Source organism: Episyrphus balteatus, chromosome 1 (assembly GCF_945859705.1).
Source record: "Episyrphus balteatus chromosome 1, idEpiBalt1.1, whole genome shotgun sequence".
Classification (NCBI taxonomy): Eukaryota; Metazoa; Arthropoda; class Insecta; order Diptera; family Syrphidae; genus Episyrphus; species Episyrphus balteatus.
Window position 1 is genome coordinate 63,043,490 of NC_079134.1, and position 24,367 is coordinate 63,067,856.

Consider the following 24,367-nt stretch of genomic DNA (forward strand, 5'->3'; position numbering starts at 1 on the left):
CGGGTCCTAGATAACGTTTCAGACATGACCAAAGAAGATAAAGTTTTGAAAAATTCGGGTTCGAAACAGCAATCTTCAAGTTCATTTCCACGCGTTCGAACACATCACGCACAAGTTAGTTCGCAATGTAAAGTTTGTAAGGGGACTCATGCACTTCGTGTATGCCCAGATTTTTTGAAAATGAGCGTTTCTCAAAGGAGAAACACTATTCGAAAATTAAAATATTGCTATAATTGTCTAGCATTCAGTCACTTGGTAACCGCCTGCCTGAGTGAAAGTACATGTTTTCACTGTAAGGGAAAACATCACTCATTGCTACATTTTGACAAATCTCCTTCGGGGAGCTTTACTCCACAAATACAGTCCACTCATTCAACTTCAGCTGCAAGTCAAAATGCCCAACAACATACTGTACCAAGGGACAGTTCAAATTTCAAGCTTTCAAATACGGAAGAAAGCCCCAATGTTTCGGCAAACGCATTTTTTGCCAAAACTAAACGCACAACTCTTTTAGCTACTGCGATGATTCGGATTCATCACCATCACACTGATTTTGAGTGGAGGGCGCTTATTGATCCGGGTTCGGAAATCTCATTTATTTCCGAAGAAGTTCAAAGAAAATTAAAATTGCCCGTTCAATCGGTTTTGGCAACGGTTGCAGGCGTTAATTCCTCGGTAACGGAAACTTCAAACAAAATGTGCTCATTCACTCTCAGATCGAAATTCGATAAACAATTTTCACTTTCCGCTCGGGCACTTGTCCTTAAAACGGTTTCGGACAGTTTGCCTTCCATATCCATTGATATTGGAAATACTCAAAATTTGTTTGACTTTCCCTTAGCGGACCCTTGTTTCAATCAAAGTGGAAAGATTGATTTACTGATCGGTGCAGATTTATACCCACTTATTATTCGCGATGGATTAAAATTTAATGTTTTTCAAAGAATTATGGCTCAGAACACAGTTTTCGGATGGGTATTGCTGGGTCCTTTGGAACCACCCATTTCTCAAAATAATATTAATACAGTAAAATAAGGAGAAAAAAGGGGTAAATCTCGGAATGAATGTTAGTAGAAATTTTTTTTGCTCAATATCTTCCTTTTGCCATTCTATAACATATCTCAAAAGTCTAGAAAAATCTCATGTCCGCTTGTCGCGATTTCAAGGTCAAATCGCGAAATGGAGATTTTCAAAATTAGCAAAAATAGGCTATGGTATTATATACACATATGATACATGATTTCAAGGTATTTTTTAATGTTGATTCCAAAAAATCTAAAATCAAGACAATCTGACGTCTCTGGAAAAAGTTATACCTGTTTTTCATCTGTCAACTCATATTATTATAACAGTTGCAAACTTACTGCCGAAAAACCCTTAAAAGTTATGGTAGATGAACCAAATTTTGCATGAAGATTTTAGAACCCATCATTATTAAAAATCAAAACAATCCATTACAAAAAATATATATACCTACGAAATAATGGTATTTTTTGATGGAGGGGCAAATTTTAGGATATGCACTAAAGAAGATTCTTGTTCATCTTAGGAATAAGTGCTAATAGGCTAATTTTTTCATTTTAATCTTTGTTTGGATATTCTTTAACTACCCTCAAAAATCTAAAAAAATCTCATGTCCGCAAGTCCTAATTTTCTTGGTTTGAAGATAAGGTGCAGATTTGAAAAAAATGAAAAACTACTCTTCAGATATTTGTGTCAGATGAACATGAATAAGGTACATTACTTTTTAGGGATGGTCATATTGATTTGTTTGTGGGTTTTGTTGGAATCAGCGTTAAAAAATACCTTGAAATGATATGGGTTATGTTGGCATACATATAAGAATCTAAAGTTTTCTTATTATTTCTTTTAAATCTGCACCTAACTTAGTTTAACCTGGAAAATTAGAACTTGCGGACATGAGATTTTTTTAGATTTTTGACATAAGCTATAGAATATCCAAACAAAGATAGAAACAAAAAAATTAGCCTATTAGCACTAATTCCAAGATTGTACCAGGATGTTTTTTAGTGCACATCCCAAAATTTCCCCTTTTCTCAAAAAATACCATTTTGGCATAGATATAAATGTTTTTTTGCATTGCATTGTTTTGGTTCTTAATGATAATGGATATGAAAACCCTCATGCAAAATATGATTCTGCTACCATTACTTTTAAGGGTTTTTCGGTAGTAAGTTAGCAACTGTTATAATAATATGGGTTGAAAGATGAAAAACAGGTATAACTTTTTTCAGAGACGTCAGATTGCCTTGATTTTAGATTTTTTGGAATCAGCATTAAAAAATACCTTGAAATGATGTATCATATGTGTATATAATACCATAGCCTATTTTTGCTAATTTTGAAAATCTCCATTTCGGGATTTGACCTTGAAATCGCGACAAGCGGACATGAGATTTTTCTAGACTTTTGAGATATGTTATAGAATGACAAAAGGAAGATATTGAGCAAAAAAAATTTCTACTAACATTCATTCCGAGGTTAAACCCTTATTTGACTGGATTATATCGAATAAACTCGATCGCTGTCTTTTTTTAATGAGGTAACGGTGGATGAAGAAATCCAAAGATTTTGGAAACTTGAGGAGCTTCCACAAATCTTATTTTTAACGGCCGCAGAACAATTCTGCGAAAATCTTTTCGAAAAAACAACGTACCGAGATAAAACGGGTCGGTTCGTTGTAAGGCTACCGTTTAAAGACAGTTCCTTTCAAAGTCCAAGGTTAGGAAATTCGTATGAAATTGCAAAACGTCAATTTCTACGAAATGAAAAGCGTCTTTTATATAGTCCCATACTTAAAAATGAGTACGATTCGGTGCTCTCGGAATATATTGATTGAGGACATATGAAACCAAGTGATTCCGCGGATAAGGTTTGCGAAAACGGCACATCATATGTTATGCCACATCATGCAGTGATTAAACCGGAAAGCCTAACAACAAAAGTTCGCGTTGTTTTCAACGCATCATGTTCCTCTTCAAACGGGAAGAGTTTAAACGATTTGTTGTATCCAGGCCCGGCACTTCAAACGGATATAACACTCTTGATGTTAAATTGGCGGGTTTATAAGTACGTGTTCAACAGTGATGTCGAAAAAATGTTTCGACAGATAAAAATATATCCCGATCAAACGCCTTTTCAAAAAATTTTGTTTCGTCAGAACCCGAAAGATGATCTAAGCATTTTTGAAATGTTAACACTAACATTTGGTGTTTCCTGCTCCCCATATTTAGCAATTCGTTCTTTGCATCAGTTGGCTAAGGAAGTAAATCGGTCTCATCCTCTAGCATCAAAAATTCTTTTAAGCGAGTTGTTTGTAAATGACGTTCTATCAGGGGCTCATGACATTTCCACTGCAGTAGAAGCTCAATTCGAACTAATTGAGGTATTAAAGTCTGCCGGTTTCAATTTAAGAAAGTGGACATCGAACGCGAAGGAGTTATTGAGTCCTCTGCCTAAAGGTTCACTTCTTAACGAAGATTTCCTAACTATTGATGATAAAAGTTCTGTAAAAATGCTTTGCATAAAATGGAAAGCTACTTTAGATACATTTTCGTTTTCGGTACAATCAATACCACAATCTAACTCTTTCTCAAAACGCTCAGTTCTATCCGTCATTGCAAAATTGTATGATCCTATAGGGTGGTTGGCAAAAATACTGATGCAACAAATTTGGAAGGATAAAACTGAATGGGATAGTTGTCTTCTTCCCACCACCGAACAGAGTTGGAAAGTATTTATTTACCTCCCATCTCTTGTGGGCGAAATCAAAGGTTGCGCCAGTAAATACTATCTCGTTACCAAGGCTAGAGTTGCAAGGGGCAGTTCTTCTATCTAAAATGATCAGTTTATTGTCAACAGCTCTTCAAATTCAAAATGTTTCATTAGTTAAGTTGTGGACGGATTCCACTATAGTCTTAGCCTGGCTTCAAAAACAACCATGTTCATGGTGAACGTTTGTGGCAAACCGAACAGCAGAAATTTTGAAAAATACGGCGGTGACGGATTGGTCGCATGTAGTTTCGGGTGAAAACCCAGTTGATCTAGCCACGAGAGGAGTATCCCCTGTGGATTTAAGAGAAAGCTCTTTGTGGTGGAATGGTCCCCACTGGTTATTGAAACCTCAATCAATGTGGCCACAAACCAAGCTTGAACCAGTTGATGAGTCAAATCTAGAAGTGAAAAAGGTAAAGTCCTTTAAACAACAGGTCGTACAGGACTTCGAGGAAGATTTAGCTAAATTTTCGAACTGGCCGAAGGCTGTGTGCGTATTTGCTTACATGGAGCGGTTTCATCATTCTTTTAAAAGGAATGGAGGTATAAAATATTCTTCTCCGGAACTTTCATATCAAGAATTTCATTTAGCCAAACAAACGTTAATTGTATTCACACAACTAAAATATTTCAAAAAAGAATATGGTGATTTAATACAGGGAAAACATTTAGAGTCGAAAAGTTGGTTAGGAAAGTTCAATCCCTTTATTTATGACAAGGGTGTCATGCGTGCGAATGGGAGATTAGCTTTGTCAACTTTATCGTATAACGAAAAATTCCCCATACTTCTTCCCGTAAAATGTCTTTTTGTTCAACTTTATATACAATACATTCACGAGCTTTCAATACATGGTGAAATTCAAATCATGATGCACATGATAAGATCGGAATATTGGATTCCACAGGTTAAAAATCTCGTAAAAAAGTGTATTATAAGGTGTACAGTGTGTACTCGGTACAAAAAGCATGTTCAAACCCAATTAATGGGTGCGTTACCTAAAGAAAGAACGGTTTTAGGTCGCCCTTTTACGAATACTGGAGTGGATATTGCGGGTCCGTTTCTCATTAAGACGTATTATGGTCGAAAATGTCGTTTAGACAAAGGGTACGTTTGCATCTTTGTATGTTTTGCAACGCGTGCCATACACTTAGAACTTGTTAGTGAGCTAACGACTCAAGCATTTCTTGCGTCATTTACTCGTTTCATTTCTCGACGGGAACTCCAGAACAAATGTTCTCGGATCACGGCACGAACTTCGTAGGTGCATCCAAAGTTCTTTTATCTGATTTCCACAAATCACTTTTACATTGCCCTAGTGCAGTTGCTCACAAATTAAAATGGAATTTTATCCCTCCAGGGTCACCCCACATGGGTGGATTGTGGGAAGCGAGGGTCAAAAGTTTCAAAGGGCATTTCAGGAAGGTAGCAGGTAATGAAAAATTCACATTCGAAGAATTTACTACCTTGCTTACCCGAATTGAATGCACTTTGAACTCGCGACCCTTGTCACCGATGTCTGAAGATGTGTCAGACATCGTCCCACTGACCCCTAGTCATTTTCTCACTGGAGGAGTGTTAAATGGTTTGCCCGAACCGTCATATTCAGATCAATCGTTAAGTATTATAAATCGGTGGAGAAAGTTGCAAATTCTTCATCATCAACTAAGCGCTCGGTGGAAAGAGGAATATTTAAAGGAACTCCATAAGCGGTATAAATGGAAGTATCCAGAAAGAAATGTTCAAATTGACGATCTCGTCATCATACGAAACGAAAATTTGCCTCCAAACGAGTGGCGCCTTGGGAGAGTCATCAACGTGGACGCCGGACATGATAAGAAAATTCGCGTCGCGGAAATTCGAACCGAAAAGGGAATAATTACTCGCTCAATTGCCAAAATTTGCATTCTTCTACCTCAAAAGTAAAGAAAAAAAAAAACACGATTTTTTCTTTAAGATAGATGAATTTGAGTATAATTAAAACAAATTCGTAAAAGACAAAGGAAAATTGCTTACCATTCGTATATAAAAAAAAAAAAAAAAAAAAAAATGAGTTTATATAGGGAAAGTATGGTAAGAAGCTTGAATTTTCGTATCTATATATACATTTATTATAAATTTTAGTAATTGCCTGCTGAAATTTCAAGCACAGGGATAAAATTTGTATCTCGTACTTTTAATTTTGAAAAATAAAATTCTTTGTATCATTTAAAATTTACAAATTACGTTATTAAAATTCAATTAAGTCATAAAAGTAAATAATTTCACTCTTCATCATTTGTTCTGGTGTGTTGGTGGTTTGTTTTAGCTCATTTAATAGTTGCAAGGTTGCAAGGCGGGCGGTAATGTTCAATTCAGAACGTTCTACCGGGGGGAACCACAAACGATTACGTGAAAAGCGTACTCGGTTTCTAGGGAGAATTGCGTACTCCGTTTTACGGAAAATTGCGGAACGTAAATTCTCCCTATTCTCGAACACGCCCACGTTTCGTTTCCTCCCGGTCCGAATTAAAAATTGAACATTGCAGCCAACCTTAACCAATAAAAAACCATTCAATCACATTCATTCTCGCATCCATTCAATGTTGTCATTCTCTCTTTCCATTTTCAACGTCAACCAGCCACCACCACACCACACAATTTGCGTTGCGAAGTAGTACCTATGTACCTACTTAAATAAAAAAAGGAAATCTTAAAACTAATAAACGAAATAAAAAGGAAAATTATACAAATTATAATTAATCAATTGAAAATAATAAATAAAGTTAATTAAACAAAAAAATAAAAACCAACAAAAGGAAACAAAAATCTTTAAATATACCAAAAGGAAAATTATAAAGGAAAAAGTACGCCTACGCTTTAACACAGCGTTATTTGGCGACTCTCCAGAGGGGTTTTTGGAATTAATTTTTTTGGACCAAAAATAACGGTACTTGTCATATACCGATTTTAGTAAAATTGAAATATCTCGAAAACGGCTCTAACGATTTTGTTTAAAAAATTCAAATGTTAGTTTTAAGCTAAGGTCTATCTTCTAATGAAAATTTTTTTTTTGAAAATCATTATTAACGGTACCTGCCATAGAACCGTTTTTTTCAAATCCGATTATCTCCAAAACTGCTTATTCGATTTTAACGAAACTTTTTGTGAAGAAGCATTTATATAATTTAAATATAAGCCAAGAATAAAATGTTGAAAAAAATAATTTTTGGATTTAAAAAAAAATTTTTTTTTTGAAAAATCAAATTTTTTTTTAAGTTTTTAGATGTTGATTAGTGATTTCTACAAAATGGCATACCAATTTTATTTTTAAACTTTTTTTCCAAAAAATTATTTATATAAAATTAGTTTTTTAAAAAACGGCTCTAACGATTTTGAAAATTTGTATTCTAAAAATGCATGTTAATATATCAATCAAAACTGCATACTTGTTTTGGAGGGCAATTTAATTTCAGATTTTATTTTATTTTATTTTATTTTTTAAAACGAATTTTATTTTTTTTTCCAAATTTCTATATAAGAAGTCTTAAAAATTTAAGCAACTTTAACTCCAAGAGCAAGTTCGTGCGACCCCAGTCGTGCATTTTATTTCTCAACACTCTTGACTATTAAAACATTTTTGTTTTAAAATTTTGACATTTTCTGAAAATTAAAAATGAAATATTAAATTTATTTTTTTTGTTCATTTTAGATTTTTTTATTTTGCATAGATATAATAAATGCTTGTACAAAGCAGTCCCAATCTTTGACCTTCCTTTGATATTCCTATCACCATTCACTTTACTTATTTAATTATTTTTACCTTCAAAAAAACACTAAAAAGTGCCGATACGATAATCATCCGCAAATGACTTCGTACTTCGTGAAAATGGACCCCAGCGCGTGCGGTATCTGGGAGGAAAGAGGCGTGACAATTACACGGTGTGACACTCAAAATATACGCGGGCGGAAACCTATCACGTTTTGTAGAGCTGGTCGCACTGATTACGAAACGGTATTTAAAAAGTCCCTAACACCCCCAACTATTGCAAAAAATCTAGCTTCGTCAAATTTTTACCCATTTTTACAGTTTCTGATAGAAGATAAGTATACCTTTTCAACAATGTTCGGTTAAACGACCTAGAATTTATAAGCTGTCAAAGTTCGAAAATTCCATTTTTTTCGTCATTTACCCAACTTCGACATCAAATTAAAGTATATATTTTCACAACAACATGCTGTTTTAAAAATATATTCTAAAATAATATTTGTTTCCAAATCAAACGAGGTATTTTTTATGGCTTAGAAAAAAATTTTACGATTTCAACCCAGATACAGAAATTTGAATTTTAAGGTATAGAACAAAATTGTTGTTTTGGCACGTAGTAGGATAACTTGTTCGCCAGGATTTGATAACAGGTTTTTGTAGAGGAGTTCAATACAAATATTTTTTTCTTTGGGAGGGGTCTATCTCCCCCCGTTTAGGTTTTATACTATTTTTGTTTTAATACTATATATTATAATATATTAATTTAAAAATAAGAATTAAATGTACAATTTTGCCTTTCGGAAATGGTATCACTTATTACTGTAAGTGTTTTATAATTTTTTTTATTTTGATAATTCTTTTTTAGAAAACTACCCCTCCCACCTAAACGGGGGGAGATAGACCTCCCTCCCAAAGAAAAAAATGTTTGTATGGAGCTCCTCTACAAAAACCCGTTATCAAATCCTGGCGAACAAGTTATCCTACTACGTGCCAAAACAACATTTTTTTCTATGATTCGAGTGCCGATTTGCCTCCCATCGGCAACGCACGTGTGAAAGTCTCGTCCCGTCAGAAAAGAGTATTCTCGTTTTGTTTTTAATTATTTTTTACATAGTTCCTATCATTTGTGTTTTTATTTTTGTTTACAACAAATAACACGGTGTAACACTCAAAATATACGCGGGCGGAGACCTATCAGGTTTTGTAGAGCTAGTCGCACTGAATACGAAACGGTATTTGAAAATCCCCTAACACCCTCAAAATCTGGAGTTACGGGCAAAAAACGGTTTTTTGGACCTTCACCCATTGAAAAAATTCTACCTTCGACAATTTTTTACCCATTTTTGATTTTTTACAGTTTCTGATAGAAGATAAATATACCTTTTTAACAATGTATAAAACATGTAACTCGGTTAAACCACTTAGAATTTATAAGATGTCAAAGTTCAAAAATTCAATTTTTTTTGTCATTTGCCCAACTTCGGCATCAATTTAAAGTATATGTTTTCAAAACAACATGCTATTTAAAAAATATATTCTAAAACTATATCTATTTTCCAATTGATCGAGGTATTTTTTATGAAAATCACTTCAAAATTGGCTTAGCAAAAAAAAAATTTTCGATTTCAGCCCAGATACAGAAATTCGAACTTTTAGGTATAGAACAAAAATGTTGTTTCGGCACGTAGTAGGATAAGTTGGACGCCAGGATTTGATGAAGGGTTTTTGTTTAGGTGGGAGGGGCATTTTTCTAAAAAAAAATTATCAAAATAAAAAAAAATTATTAAAAAACAACGGCAACACTTACAGTAATAAATGATACCATTTCCAAAAGGCAAAATTGTGCATTTGATTTTAATTTTTAAATCAATATAATATTACCAATAGTTTTTGAAATAATCGATTTCAAAGTTAAAAATAGGGGAACAAAATTTTTTAAAACTCATTTTATACTATTTTTGTCCAGACTGTGAATTTTAGTAAATAAATTACTTAGACAGAAAACTGCCTCAATTAATTCCTTATCGAACCGTGAAAACCATATGTTTCTATGTCTTCTAGTTTTTGAGAAAATTGAAAAATAAAAACAAATAAAAACAAAAAATATTTTGAAAAAAGAAAAATCTGATAAAATAATTTTTCAATTTTTCCAAAAACAAAAGACATAGAAACATATAGTTTTCACGGTTCGATAAGGAATTAATTGAGGCAGTTTTCTGTCTAAGTAATTTATTTACTTAAATTCACAGTCTGGACAAAAATAGTATAAAATGAGTTTTAAAAAATTTTGTTCCCCTATTTTTAACTTTGAAATCGATTATTTCAAAAACTATTGGTAATATTATATTGATTTAAAAATTAAAATCAAATGCACAATTTTGCCTTTTGGAAATGGTATCATTTATTACTGTAAGTGTTGCCGTTGTTTTTTAATAATTTTTTTTTATTTTGATAATTTTTTTTTAGAAAAATGCCCCTCCCACCTAAACGGGGGGAGGGGCATTTTTCTCCCAAAGAAAAAAATGTTTGTATTGAGCTCCTCTACAAAAACCCTTCATCAAATCCTGGCGCCCAACTTATCCTACTACGTGCCGAAACAACATTTTTGTTCTATACCTAAAAGTTCGAATTTCTGTATCTGGGCTGAAATCGAAAATTTTTTTTTTTTCTAAGCCAATTTTGAAGTGATTTTCATAAAAAAATACCTCGATCAATTGGAAAATAGATATAGTTTTAGAATATATTTTTTAAATAGCATGTTGTTTTGAAAACATATACTTTAAATTGATGCCGAAGTTGGGCAAATGACAAAAAAAAAAATTGAATTTTTGAACTTTGACATCTTATAAATTCTAAGTGGTTTAACCGAGTTACATGTTTTATACATTGTTAAAAAGGTATATTTATCTTCTATCAGAAACTGTAAAAAAATCGAAAATGGGTAAAAAATTGTCGAAGGTAGAATTTTTTCAATGGGTGAAGGTCCAAAAAACCGTTTTTTGCCCGTAACTCCAGATTTTGAGGGTGTTAGGGGATTTTCAAATACCGTTTCGTATTCAGTGCGACTAGCTCTACAAAACCTGATAGGTCTCCGCCCGCGTATATTTTAAAACCTCATTTTTGTAACACCGTGTAATTATTAAAAAAGAAACAATAGCCCATTTAAATAAAAAATATAAATACATAAAACCCACAAATTAAACCAAAAAAAAAAAAAATAACCTCGCGGCATGCTTATGAAATAAATTCATAAAAAGCGCAATAACAAACAACAACAACACCTCAGTACCTCTCCTGCAATAAGAAAAAAAAAAAAAAAAAACAAACAATAGTTCACAAACAATAGTTGCAAATACAATAACAACAACAACCGTAGCATCGCCAAACCATAAAAAAAAAGTCTCGCGCCTCTAAATAATAGTCTTCAGTGCATGTGCATAACGAGTTTTCCTTCTTTTCCTTCCCCCCATCATTCTCGCAGTCGAATTAGCTTAATGATTGTGGTATTGTGAGTGGAGCTTCTTCTCATCATGCCGCAATCGTTATCAGTTCGACTCCAGATAGATTATTGTATGTGTTAATAAATAACCAGGGGCGGATCGATACAAATTGTCACTAAAGCATAACACTAGTGACAATTTGTTTTGTTGAAGCTCAAATCGGAATTTATGTAAGACATTCAATATAGGTAATTGTCGGATAAGGTTTTTTAAAGTTTTAGTATATTTAAATTGTAGTTAATTTCAGGGTCGATTATGCCAACATTCGTGGGCTTTGATCGAATTTTTGCGATGTACATTTATACTGTGCAAAACAGGCCAGCTGTTTTGGCACTAGGTGAGACCCAGATAAGTGAAAATTCAGAATGTTCTGAATTCAATCTTAATGGGTATTGCTTGGTGTCATTATTTTTTTCTCACCACGGTCTCGCCAACTATATTCGAAATGATGTTGCCTATCAACTTCAACCACAATACGGTCAATGCATTAACACTAATTTTAACTTCATGTGGTTCAAATTTACAATTAACAAGCGCATCATCCATACATGTTTTATTTATCGAAGTCCAAATCTGGATAGTAATTCAACTTCTAATGAATCTGATGCTCTATCCGACTCCATTCAAAGGATTGTTACCCTTCACCCACCATCGCACTGAAATTGGCATTACGGGCGATTTCAATTTACACAATTCTTCTTGGCTTCGCTTTTCGGGCCAGACAACACCCGAAGGAAGGTATGTTGAGATTTTTGCTGAGTTAAACCACTTAACTCAACTAGTTAACTAGCCGACTCGAATTTCGGACGTCGGTCGCTGGTCGGGCTGAAAATACTCTAGACTTGTTTCTTACCTCTGACCCTGATAAATACACTGTAAGTGTATTATCGCCTCTAGGCACATCAGATCATTGTGTCATATCTGCGAATTTCTCTTGTCAAAAAAATCCAGTTAAAGAAAAAACTCCTAAGAGAACTGTTTGGCAATATGAGAAAGCCAACTGGGAGGGTCTCAACGCTTTTTTCAAAAACTTTAACTGGTCGCTATGTTTCCTCGATAGTGACGTTGATTCCAGTACAGATATGATCACAAACTTAATTCTCTCCGGAATGAGAAATTTTATCCCGAATAGGGCTAAAACAATCAAACCGAAAGAGAATTCGTGGTTTGATTCGAGCTGCAAAGAGGTTATCAGGGAAAAAGAGGTAATGTTCCGTTATTATAAAGCCAATCCCACTGAGGAAAATCGGATAAGATTTAAGCAAGCTGGAAAGGCCAGCAACGCTCATATTCGACGAATCAAATTTTTGCATGAGCAAAAATTAAGACAAAAAATACTACAGTGTCCCACAGGTAGTAAAATTTTATGGTCATTTGTGAAAAATATTCGGAACTCTACAAAATCTTCGGTTCCAACGCTCGTTTACAATGGCACTCCTGTTGTTAGTTCTCTTGAGAAAGCCAACCTTCTCGTCAGGCAGTTCGCTGCCAATTCAACGTTAACAGAAAGTGTCATGACTCCCCCTTCACTTGAGCGAGTAAATAGTTTTATGGGACCTATCTTTTTTCGTACTCGTGCAGTGGCAAGAGTTCTTAAAGACCTTGACATACACAAATCCACTGGCCCGGATAGTATCCCTCCCATAGTTCTGAAGAGGTGTTCTTCTACGCTGGCAAAACCACTGCGTAAGCTTTTCCATCTGTCCTACTCTACAGGTCTCTTTCCGAGTGGATGGAGAACAGCATTTGTCCAGCCTGTCCCTAAAAAAGGCGAATCTTCTTCACCCTCTAACTATCGTCCGATTGCACTTACGTCCCTTCTTTCCAAGGTCATGGAAACGCTGATTAATTTCCAGCTTATGCAATATCTTGAAGAACGGAAGCTTCTTAATGACCAGCAGTATGGCTTTCGTAGCAATAGATCCACTGGTGATTTGATGGTTTATCTCACCGATCAGTGGAACAAATCTTTACATCGTTTTGGAGAAAGTAAGATTGTTGCGCTTGATATTTCAAAGGCATTTGATAGAGTTTGGCGTTCAATTCAAGTCGTTTTGGATGGATTCAAGTCTGAAACCCATAATATAAACGCTGGTGTGCCCCAGGGCTCCGTTTTGTCTCCGACTCTCTTTCTCATTTTTATTAATGATTTGCTCTCTGAAACGTCTAATCCATTAAATTGTTTCGCAGATGATAGTACCCTCAGCTTTTCATATTCGTTTGAAGATTCACACCCATGTCCTTCGGATGTGGAACTCCAACGGCAAAATAGGATAAGCTCATTAAATTCTGATCTCGAATGCATTGTCCAATGGGGAATAAGAAACCGCGTAGAATTTAATGCTTCTAAAACACAATGCTGCTTACTATCATTAAAACGAAACCTTCCCCCTTTGCCACTATCCATGAGTGGTACTTGCATAGAGGAAACTGATCAGCTTTCGATTCTAGGTATGTCCATTACAAACCACCTATTGTGGAATGAGCACATATTCGATGTAGCCAAAAACTCTGCGAAATGCTTAGGTTTCCTCCGAAGATGTAAGAAATATTTCACCCCTTCTGATCTGGCTATAATCTATAAAGCATATATTCGTGCAAAGCTCGAGTATAATTCCCATATCTGGGCAGGTGCCTCTAAGACCCACTTGAGTTATTTGGAAAGAATTGAAAATAGAGCTTTTAAAATGATAGGTGATAGGTCCATTACTGATACAATCCCACCTCTTGAGCACCGCCGGAATGTATCATGCCTGTCCTTATTTTATAGGTACTTTTTTAAAAAATGTTCTAATGAAATAGCTAGCTGCATTCCTCCCCTTAAACAATTCAACCGTAATACTCGTACTTCAAGGAATGCCCATCAGTTTACACTTGAGCCCAACTTCGGACGTACCGTCAAATACAGAGATTCTTTCTTTAGTCGTACTACTAGAATGTGGAATGCATTACCCGCCTCAGTTTTTCCCTCCCATTTTAATGTTCAGAACTTTTAAACCAATGTGCATCGGTATCTCCTTTTACATCCCTTCCTCTTTTCCTAAAGCTCGTACTGTGTATATATACGTATTAAGGGTACCTAAAACCCCTTTAGTGCGCGCTCATTATAAAAAAAAAAATTTCGAATTTCTGTATCTGGGTTGAAATCGTAAATTTTTTTTTTCTAAGCCAATTTGGAACTGATTTTCATAAAAAATACCTCGTTTGAATTGAAAATAAATATAATTTTAGAATATATTTTTAAAACAGCATGTTGTTGAGCAAATATATACTTTAATTTGATGTTGAAGTTGGGTTAATGACGAAAAAAATGGAATTTTTGAACTTTGACAGCTTATAAATTCTAGGTGGTTTAACCGAAATACATGTTTTATACATTGTTGAAAAGGTATATTTATCTTCTATCAGAAACTTTAAAATCGAAAATGGGTACAAATTTGACGAAGTTAGATTTTTTCAATGGGTGAAGGTACAAAAAAAAAAACGTTTTCGCCCCTAACTCCAGATTTTGGTGTTAGGGACTTTTTAAATACCGTTTACGTGATAGGTTTCCACCCGCGTATATTTTAAAACCTCATTTTTGTAACACCGTGTTATTATTTAAAAACAATTATGAATAAAAATGACGTTTAATTTTGAATATTTGTGAATTTGACTTTTTTTTTGTTATTTTGTAGAATAGTTAACTGATTGATTGAAAAATTCAATGTTGTTATCTGATTGTTTATGAGTCTTATATCTTTATTCGTCAGACAATTAACAGACTGTTTATAAGAAGATTGAAAAATCGGGTCTAAAACACACAAATGTATACATCTTTGTTTAAAATACTTTGAAAAGGCTATTAAATTGATTGTGTTTCGTTTTATTTACAGTCACATGAATTTAGCAAGGAGCCATCCGTTCATTGGGTTATGAATTCAGTGCACTCAAATTTGTCTGCACTTGCTGGAGATCAATATCAATTACTTCGTCAATCTCTATGGTCAGCTATTGATGATGAAATCGTTATAGCTGAGTGCGACATTTACAGCTATAATCCAGATTTAAGTTCAGATCCGTTTGGAGAACCTGGTTGTTTGTGGTCCTTCAATTATTTCTTTTATAATAAGAAACTTAAACGAATTGTATTCTTCACATGTCGTGCTGTCAAGTAAGTACATATATTTAATATGACATTGGTTTAAGCATTGCAAGTATTGTTACACGCACAAATGAGTGGTTGAGAGTTGTAAAAAAAATATATTTGTTTGTAAATATTAAATTACCAAGTGTTTAAGAAGTATAAATCCGCTGTTTTGTGTAGAAGGAAACAAAATTCAGTAAAATGCTAAAGCCATTTTAGTTATTTACTTAGCTAAAAATCCGTCTGCTTTTGACTTAGTAAATTATTAAAAAGGCTTTAGAATTTTACTTAATCGTTTAAAATTTTGCGCTAATAAGGTTTTTTTTTAATATTTCTCATCCCTTGAGCAATTAAGTTTGCGGGCGTCTTTGAAAGAATAGAAGTTCTGTTCTGCAAGTGTTCATTAGCGAAAATTAGTTATAGTCGGAATGGGTCAGGTCCGGTGAGCAAGTGTCTCCCAAATGAGACTCGTCGAGAAGTAAAGGAAAATCATATGCCATTGCTGACGATTTAAACCTGTATCGCAACTTTTTCCTGTTCATCTGAAGTTTTCTGGAATTTTTTATTTAAATAGATTTTAATCATTCTTGAGTATTGTTTTTCCTATTTTTTTTATTTTATTTTAAGATCATTTTATTCAAAAACAAATGTGTTATTAATTTGCACTTTTTTCTTCTCCACAGTTTTTTATAAAAATAAAAAGATATTTCAATTACAAAAAAAAATCTAAACCATGTTAAAAAAAAGTGAAATTTTTAATCTTAATTAAATTTTAACGGTTTTTATCGGTTCTTTTATAAAATCAGGGGGATTATCCCGTAGCTCGATTATCGTCAGACGATAAAGTTTGGACGGTAGAGTTGCTTCACGTAAAATTGAAAATATCAATCGTTTGGGCTATGACGTTTTCGCTAATTTTGTTTTACTTCTCGGAAGACGAAAATCGTCTAAACGTTCACGCCAAAACGTTAAGTTTGGACGATAGCTCACGAAAGCCCACGTTTTCCATACGTTTGTACCCATTTAATATTTTTTTTTTTATTATTTCAAGTTTGTGATCAAATGTAATTTGAGGTCCGAACTTATTTGCAGAGTTGGGAAGTAATGATTCGAAAAAATTTTAATTACAATTACATGTAATGGAAATGTGCAACATTTTTTTCAATTAAATGTAATGGGTAATTGAAAGTCTTCAATTACCCATTACATGTAACTGAAAATTGTCCATTACTTGTAATTCAATTACTTTTATGTAATTGAAAACAAAAGTAATTATCAAAAAAACAGTAATGATTACTTTTTTAAGTAATAACTACACGAAAATGTAACTAATTGTATGTTTTGTTCAATTACATTTTACGAGATAATTTGTAAATGGTACGGAATCAATCTGTTTTGTCATAAGGTTCCATGAATAGTGTTAGAGTGGCTTCAAAATGTCTTCAAGAGGTTATTACTTATTACTTCGGACCTATTTCAGAACCTACTTCATTGTTTACATTAGCTACATCAATGACTTTAAACATTAATTGCGGCGGCCTGTTGGACTTTTCGAAAAAAATTTTCGGACATTTGCACTATTTAGACAATAACAAATATTTCCCAACCGTCAATCGTACTCAACTAATGATTTTTGAGGTTTCTGATGTAGTAAATGTAGTTGAGATAGTAGTTGAGATAGCTCTGAAATAGGATTCGAAGAATGTTTTACAAGACCTTCAAAACTTAATTCATGGTATGAAATGACGACTCCAAATTGTCAAATCGTCGCGCGTCGCTCGAGAATTGTTTTGTCTTAATGGCCAATTTTGGAATTCTGGAAAATCGCATTTTAAGGTTTTCGTTACTAAAAAAACACATCGAAGAAGTTTTTTCAATTTATAATAGAATTTTTTGTGAGCTAAGTATCTTCTTATTATTTTTTTTTCATTTTTTGTCAAAACTCTCTTTTTTGTTTTAATTTTCCAACTATCTTTAGTGGAGTAACTAAAGCTCAAAAATTGGCAATATTAGGGAACCCGACCGAACAGCTTAGATTTTGATGATCTTTTTTTTCAAATGTCGGTTATTAAAAATACTTTAAAGTCTATAGATTAAAAATTGCCGGTGTTGCCGTTTTGATTTTTTAAATTTAATTGAAGATTTTTTCGAACAAATAAAATTTTTTTTCAAAATTTTTTCTTAAATTTCATAAATTTATTGATGCCAAAAGATTGTCTAGGAAATTCAAGGAAAAAAAATATATTGGAGTGAGGGACAATCTTCCATCGTTCAAGCGATAGATGCAATTTTCTTATTAATTGACTTCAAACACAAAAAAAATATTTGAACACAACGGCAACACCTACAATATTTAAAAATACATTTTTAAAAAGCTAAAAGCTTAGTCACATTTGTAAAATTAAAATTAAGTAAATTGAATGAAGGGCTTTTGAAAGAATGGTAACTGAACTCAGATTTGTGAAAAAAAAATTATTGAAAAAATTTTAACATGTCGTTTTTATAACTTTTTCGTAATATAAAATGCATTTATTTTCAAATTTTTCTGGCCACATTTATTATGATTTGAAATTATAAAACGAAATGTCAATATGTATTACGGTTTGTGAAAAAAATTAAAAAGTATTTCATTTTCGAAGAACTTTTTTAAATAGAAGTATTGAAAAAAATTTAACTTATTTTTTTTTTAAGTTCAACATCTATATATAAAATTATTTTTTATTCATTTATTAACTCTTATTTAAATTTAAAGTTCTTGTTTACCAAAGTCTTTGAAAAAATTTATTATTTCAATGCAAAAATTGAGTTTTTTTCCAAAAAAAAAAACTTATTGAAATTGAAGTAATTTTTAATTTTTTTTCAAAAGTGTGATATATACTACCTTTTCTGCTTCGGAATTCAACTGATAATATTTATGGCCAAAAATTTTTAAAAACAAATTCATATTTTCTTAAAAAAAGTTTGGAAAAAAGTCATTTTAACTTTTTTTAATGACATTTTTTTTTTAATTCTGAGTTTGAGGACCATTTTTTCAAAAACTCTTCATTAAATTTAGTGGATAAAAATTTAAGAGATAAGAATGAGCTTCTGGCTTTTTATTATGTATTTTAAAATATTGTAAATGTTGCCGTTGTTTTCAAAATATTTTTTTTGTGTTTGAAGTCAGATTGCGAGAAAATTGCATTTATCGCTTAAACGATGGAAGATTGTTCCATACTCCCTTATATTTTTTTTTTCTTAAATTACCCAGAGAATCTTTTGCTATCATTTGTTTTTTTTTTTTAATCATTTTTTTAAAGCAAAAGAAATGGTTTTGTTCAAAAAAAATTTTAATGTTAATTTTAAAAAACAATACGGCAACATCGGCAATTTTTAATCTATAGACTTTAAAGTATTTTTAATTACCTACGTTTGAAAAAAAAAATCGTCAAAATCTGAGCTGTTCGGCCGGGTTCCCTAATAATTTGCTTTAGTTACTCTACTACTTGGTTTTCATTCAAAATGAGTTTGTCGTAAGTAAACTCATTTTTTACGACAAATCAATACTAATGTGATGCTTATTTTGTGAATATACGACTAAATGAAAATTTATCATCTCAGGAACGGTACACGATAAGAAAAATCAGTCAACAGAATTGAAAACAGCACATTCTTAAGCATATTCAGAGAATGTTTTGTTGAATTGTGTTTGTTCTTTGTTGATAAAACAGTGTTTTATTTTGTGTTAAAAATAAATTATGTAGTTATTACAATGGAATGCATTTTATTTATTTAATAAAAATAATATAACACAACCCAACACACAAAAATATTCCAGTCCATTCAAACTGAATGAAGTTTTTTTTTATTATTATTCAAAAATAAAAGTTGACAATTTTTTTTCAATTTTAGTAACTGAACCGAAATACATTACATTTGATAGAAATTTTTCCAATACAACTTAAAAACGTATGTGACAAAAAAAATCAAAAATATAAAAACTCCCTCAAAATGTGAAAAATTAAAATATATCTCCAAAATTAGAGATCTTAGAAAGGAACGAATGCAAATTTTAAGCTTACCGAACCCAAATACTTTAGGTTTGATATACATTTTCATTTTTCTGGAAAATTTGTATAATTCAATTTCAATTTCAATTTCAATTTATTTTTCAAAATGGTGTACAAATAAGACTGAGCCTTTTATAGTACCTTAAGTTGGACTTGAAAATTTAATAAATTTAGCTTAATTTTTACTTATACATTAAATAATAACTTAAGATACAATTTTAAATTAAAAAAAAAAAACAAAATTTAATATATTCTTTTTACTGTTTGTGTGCTTAGATGAATTAAGATGATTAATCAATGCTTTTTTGAATTCTAATATTCCTATTACTTGTTTTAAAGACAATGGTAAGGAGTTCCATAGCCTGGTGGCATAAACATAAAATAATCTCGATGAATTTAGATATGTACATAAAGGGGTAATAATATTCAAGGTTCGAGCAGACTGGGCAAAGTTTCAATTTTTTCAATTTCAATTTCATATATTTATTTGTATAGATTTATACAATAAGATACAATATCCTTTACAGTAGTATAAACTTAATTAATTTTACAAGATGTGTTGCATTTGTTTATGTAAAGTTTTAAAATATGTACGTATGCGAACAGTTTTCAGAAAAAAGGAAAAAAAAAAAGAGTTATATTTTGTTAAATTTGACCAATTTTTTAGAGTAAATATTCCACTGTAGTTAGGCTGTTTTGGTCTATATAAAGCAAATGCGAATAAAAACAAGTTCTATCCCATTATTTTCCCAACGTTTCGTAAGTATTTCTTACTTCATCAGGGGTAATTTATTCAATCTATTAATATAATGTTGATTTAGTTAAATTTAATACAATTAATTATTTTTTTCAATTCTTACTTAATAATTCAAAACATAATACATAATTTGCTTCCCTTCCGCTCCTATTGCATATGTCCCGGAGACGGCACTGACACAAAATTGAACATAAAAAAAACAAATGTAAATATAAATGCAAGAACAATTAAGCAAAAATAAATAAATTAAAACTAACAAACTCAAATATGACAATTAACACTTATATCACAGCTGGGTATCAGGTACTTTAATTAAATTGCTACAGCATAGCTTTGTTTAATGCTATCGGTGTCTTCTTTTGTGTTCATCGTTCTCTTTATTTGTTGTTGGATTCTAAGACTCTCCAGAGTTAATCTTGTGTTAAGTTTGCTCTCTTTATCTAGTATTTTTACATTTTTGAAGTCCACCGTGTGTCCGCTTGTTGTTATGTGCTGTGAAAGCCCTGTTGTCTCTTTATGTTTTCTTATATCAGCTTCGTGTTCCGCTAATCTCGTTGCTAAATTTCTCTTAGTTTGACCTATGTATACTAGATCACAGTTTTCATTATTTTTTCCATTTCATTTAATTTCGTAGACTACATTATGTTGTTGTTGTTTTTGTATTTTTGATTTTGTGTTTGTAAATATTGGTTTAAGTGTGAGATTTGATTTATGTGCAAATGATATATTTTCTTTTTGTATAATTCGATGTAAGCTTCTGTTGTCAGTGAGCTTGGGCACATATGGTACCGAGAAAAACTTTTTTGTATTGTTGTTGGATATTGTTATTGTATTATTGTTGTTGTTATTGTTTAGGTTTGTTTTTAGTTTTTCTGTTCTTGATTTGAAGAGGTTATTGATAATGTAGTTTGGATAATCTTTTAGTTTTAGAATTGTTTTTATTTTTCTTATATTGTCTGTTTCAAATTTCTTGTCACTCAGATCTAATACTTTATTAATAAAATTAAGTGCTGTATTTATTTTTTGTTTTGTTGGTTGATTTGAGTGAAAATTAATCATTCGTCCTGATGCAGTTTCTTTTGAATACCAGTTGTATATTATTTGTTTATTTTCTCTGTGTATTAATAAGTCAAGATATGGAAGACTATTGTTGTGCTCGTTTTCTATTGTAAATTGTATCTTGTTGTGGTATGAATTTAGCTGATTGAGAATTGTGTCTATGTCCTTTGATTTGATGATTGCAAAAATGTCATCAACATATTTTGCAATGAATTTGATTTTTATGCTTATTTTATTGAGATGTTCAATGGTGGCATTCCGTATGTTTGAGAATAGAACTTTTCGTCGAATTGAAAGTAATTATTGTCTCTTAGACAAAATTCAAGAAGTTTAAGAAATTTTGTTTTGGGTATTTTCGTGTGGTCTTTTATTGTATTCCACTCTTTTAATATGTTTTTTTATGGCTAAGTATGTAGGAATGTTTGTGAATAGAGATGATGATGATATTATGGTATCTTTTGATGTTATTTCTCTATTCACAAACATTCCTACATATTTAGCCATAAAAAACATATTAAAAGAGTGGAATACAATAAAAGACCACACGAAAATACCCAAAACAAAATTTCTTAAACTTCTTGAATTTTGTCTAAGAGACAATAATTACTTTCAATTCGACGAAAAGTTCTATTCTCAAACATACGGAATGCCGATGGGAAATCCACTTTCTCCAACAGTAGCGGATATCATTCTGGATAATCTTCTTGATGACACCATTGAACATCTCAATAAAATAGGCATAACAATCAAATTCATTGCAAAATATGTTGATGACATTTTTGCAATCATCAAATCAAAGGACATAGACACAATTCTCAATCAGCTAAATTCATACCACAACAAGATACAATTTACAATAGAAAACGAGCACAACAATAGTCTTCCATATCTTGACTTATTAATACACAGAGAAAATAAACAAATAATATACAACTGGTATTCAAAAGAAACTGCATCAGGACGAATGATTAATTTTCACTCAAATCAACCAACAAAACAAAAAATAAATACAGCACTTAATTTTATTAATAAAGTATTAGATCTGAGTGACAAGAAATTTGAAACAGACAATATAAGAAAAATAAAAACAATTCTAAAACTAAATGATTATCCAAACTACATTATCAATAACCTCTTCAAATCAAGAACAGAAAAACTAAAAACAAACCTAAACAATAACAACAACAATAATACAATAACAATATCCAACAACAATACAAAAACGTTTTTCTCGGTACCATATGTGCCCAAGCTCACTGACAACAGAAGCTTACATCGAATTATACAAAAAGAAAATATATCATTTGCACATAAATCAAATCTCACACTTAAACCAATATTTACAAACACAAAATCAAAAATACAAAAACAACAACAACATAATGTAGTCTACGAAATTAAATGCAATGGAAAAAATAATGAAAACTGTGATCTAGTATACATAGGTCAAACTAAGAGAAATTTAGCAACGAGATTAGCGGAACACGAAGCTGATATAAGAAAACATAAAGAGACAACAGGGCTTTCACAGCACATAACAACAAGCGGACACACGGTGGACTTCAAAAATGTAAAAATACTAGATAAAGAGAGCAAACTTAACACAAGATTAACTCTGGAGAGTCTTAGAATCCAACAACAAATAAAGAGAACGATGAACACAAAAAAAGACACCGATAGCATTAAACAAAGCTATGCTGTAGCAATTTAATTAAAGTACCTGATACCCAGCTGTGATATAAGTGTTAATTGTCATATTTGAGTTTGTTAGTTTTAATTTATTTATTTTTGCTTAATTGTTCTTGCATTTATATTTACATTTGTTTTTTTTTATGTTCAAAATTGTGTCAGTGCCGTGTCCGGGACATATGCAATAGGAGCGGAAGGGAAGCAAATTATGTATTATGTTTTGAATTATTAAGTAAGAATTGAACAAAATAATTAATTGTATTAAATTTAACTAAATCAACATTATATTAATAGATTGAATAAATTACCCCTGATGAAGTAAGAAATACTTACGAAACGTTGGGAAAATAATGGGATAGAACTTTTATTCGCATTTGCTTTATATAGACCAAAACAGCCTAACTACAGTGGAAAAAAAAGAGTTATAGTTAAATGATAAAGAAAAAATTAAAAAAAAAACAATACTAATAATAAAGAATAAAAATAAAGAATCAAATCATCACTACCTCAAAGTTTGCAAATATTCTTTCAGTTTTAATTCGAAGAGTTTAGTACAGTATATCATTCTTATAGATCGCGGCAGGCAGTTCCACATACGAATCGCAGTTATGAAAAATTGGCGTTCCGATATTAAGAACGTGTAACGAAGAGGTACAAGATTTAAAGATCTAGACGAACGCGAGTGACATATCTTATCATAAAGGTACGGTGGTTGACGCGTTTGCATAATATTATTCAGTAATATAAGAGATCTGAATTTGAAAAGACTTTCAAGAGTAATGCCATAGATAGATCTTGAAAATTCAGAAACGTGATCGTATCTTCTTAGTCCAAAAATATATCTAGCTATGCTGTTGTACGCAACATTAAGTTTGCGCTTGTGCTCATAATCACAGTTATGAAAAATTTCACAACCATAGAGCATTATAGGTACAAGCAATGTTTTAGCTAAGATAATGCGTGTTTTAAGTGGTGTTATCTTATGGTTTGTCCATAATAGACGAAGACCTCCGTAAATACGACCTATTGTCAATCTAATGTGGTAATTCCAAGAAAGTGTTTTTGTAAACATTAAACCTAAGTTTCTGGCCGATTCGACAAACTCAATTTGTTTATTATTTAAGACTATCTCAGGAAAATAAGACGTGTCGATGGCTTTTCTTGAAATTACCAAACATTTTGATTTTACTGGATTGAGGCAAAGTCCGTTTTTCTCCGACCAAGAATGAATATTGGCAAGGTCTTCATTCACTTCAACGGCAGCGTTTTCAACCAGTCCTAAAGGAAAACATTTTCGTATTTGGACATCGTCAGCATACATATCCAGTTGACAGTTTTGCGTACATAAGGGTAAATCGTTAATATAAATAGAGAAAAATAGTGGTCCCAATATGGAACCCTGTGGAACCCCTCTTTTGACCATGAGAAATTCTGAAACGGAACCGTTTGCAATAACTGCCTGGGATCGTAAGTTAAGATAAGAATGAACAAGCTTCGCTGCACAGTTAGTAAAATTAAACTGGTTTATTAGTTTACTAAGCAGTATTTTATGATTGACAGTTTTAAACGCCTTAGAAAAATCAAGGAGAACTAAAAAGGTGACATTGTCGCGATCAATGGCTTGTCTAATATTTTCTACAACGTTA

The 24,367-nt window shown here is 31.9% G+C and overlaps 1 protein-coding gene across 6 annotated transcripts in view; it reads left to right on the plus strand.

Moving 5' to 3' along the window:
• The window catches only part of LOC129921435 (repressor of RNA polymerase III transcription MAF1 homolog), a 106,766-nt gene that overhangs the window by 32,880 nt on the left and 49,519 nt on the right, over positions 1-24,367 (plus strand). For 5 of the 6 annotated variants that reach the window (XR_008773524.1, XM_056003256.1, XM_056003257.1 and 2 more), the window contains one exon: positions 14,917-15,194. Coding sequence is in view for 5 of the 6 variants with exons in the window: in XM_056003256.1 (XP_055859231.1) it covers positions 14,917-15,194 (278 nt within the window). In the remaining variant the exon portion in view is untranslated. Of the gene's footprint in view, positions 1-14,916; positions 15,195-18,767; positions 18,832-24,367 lie in introns of those variants that run through there. The other variant, XM_056003260.1, reaches the window with a different exon arrangement.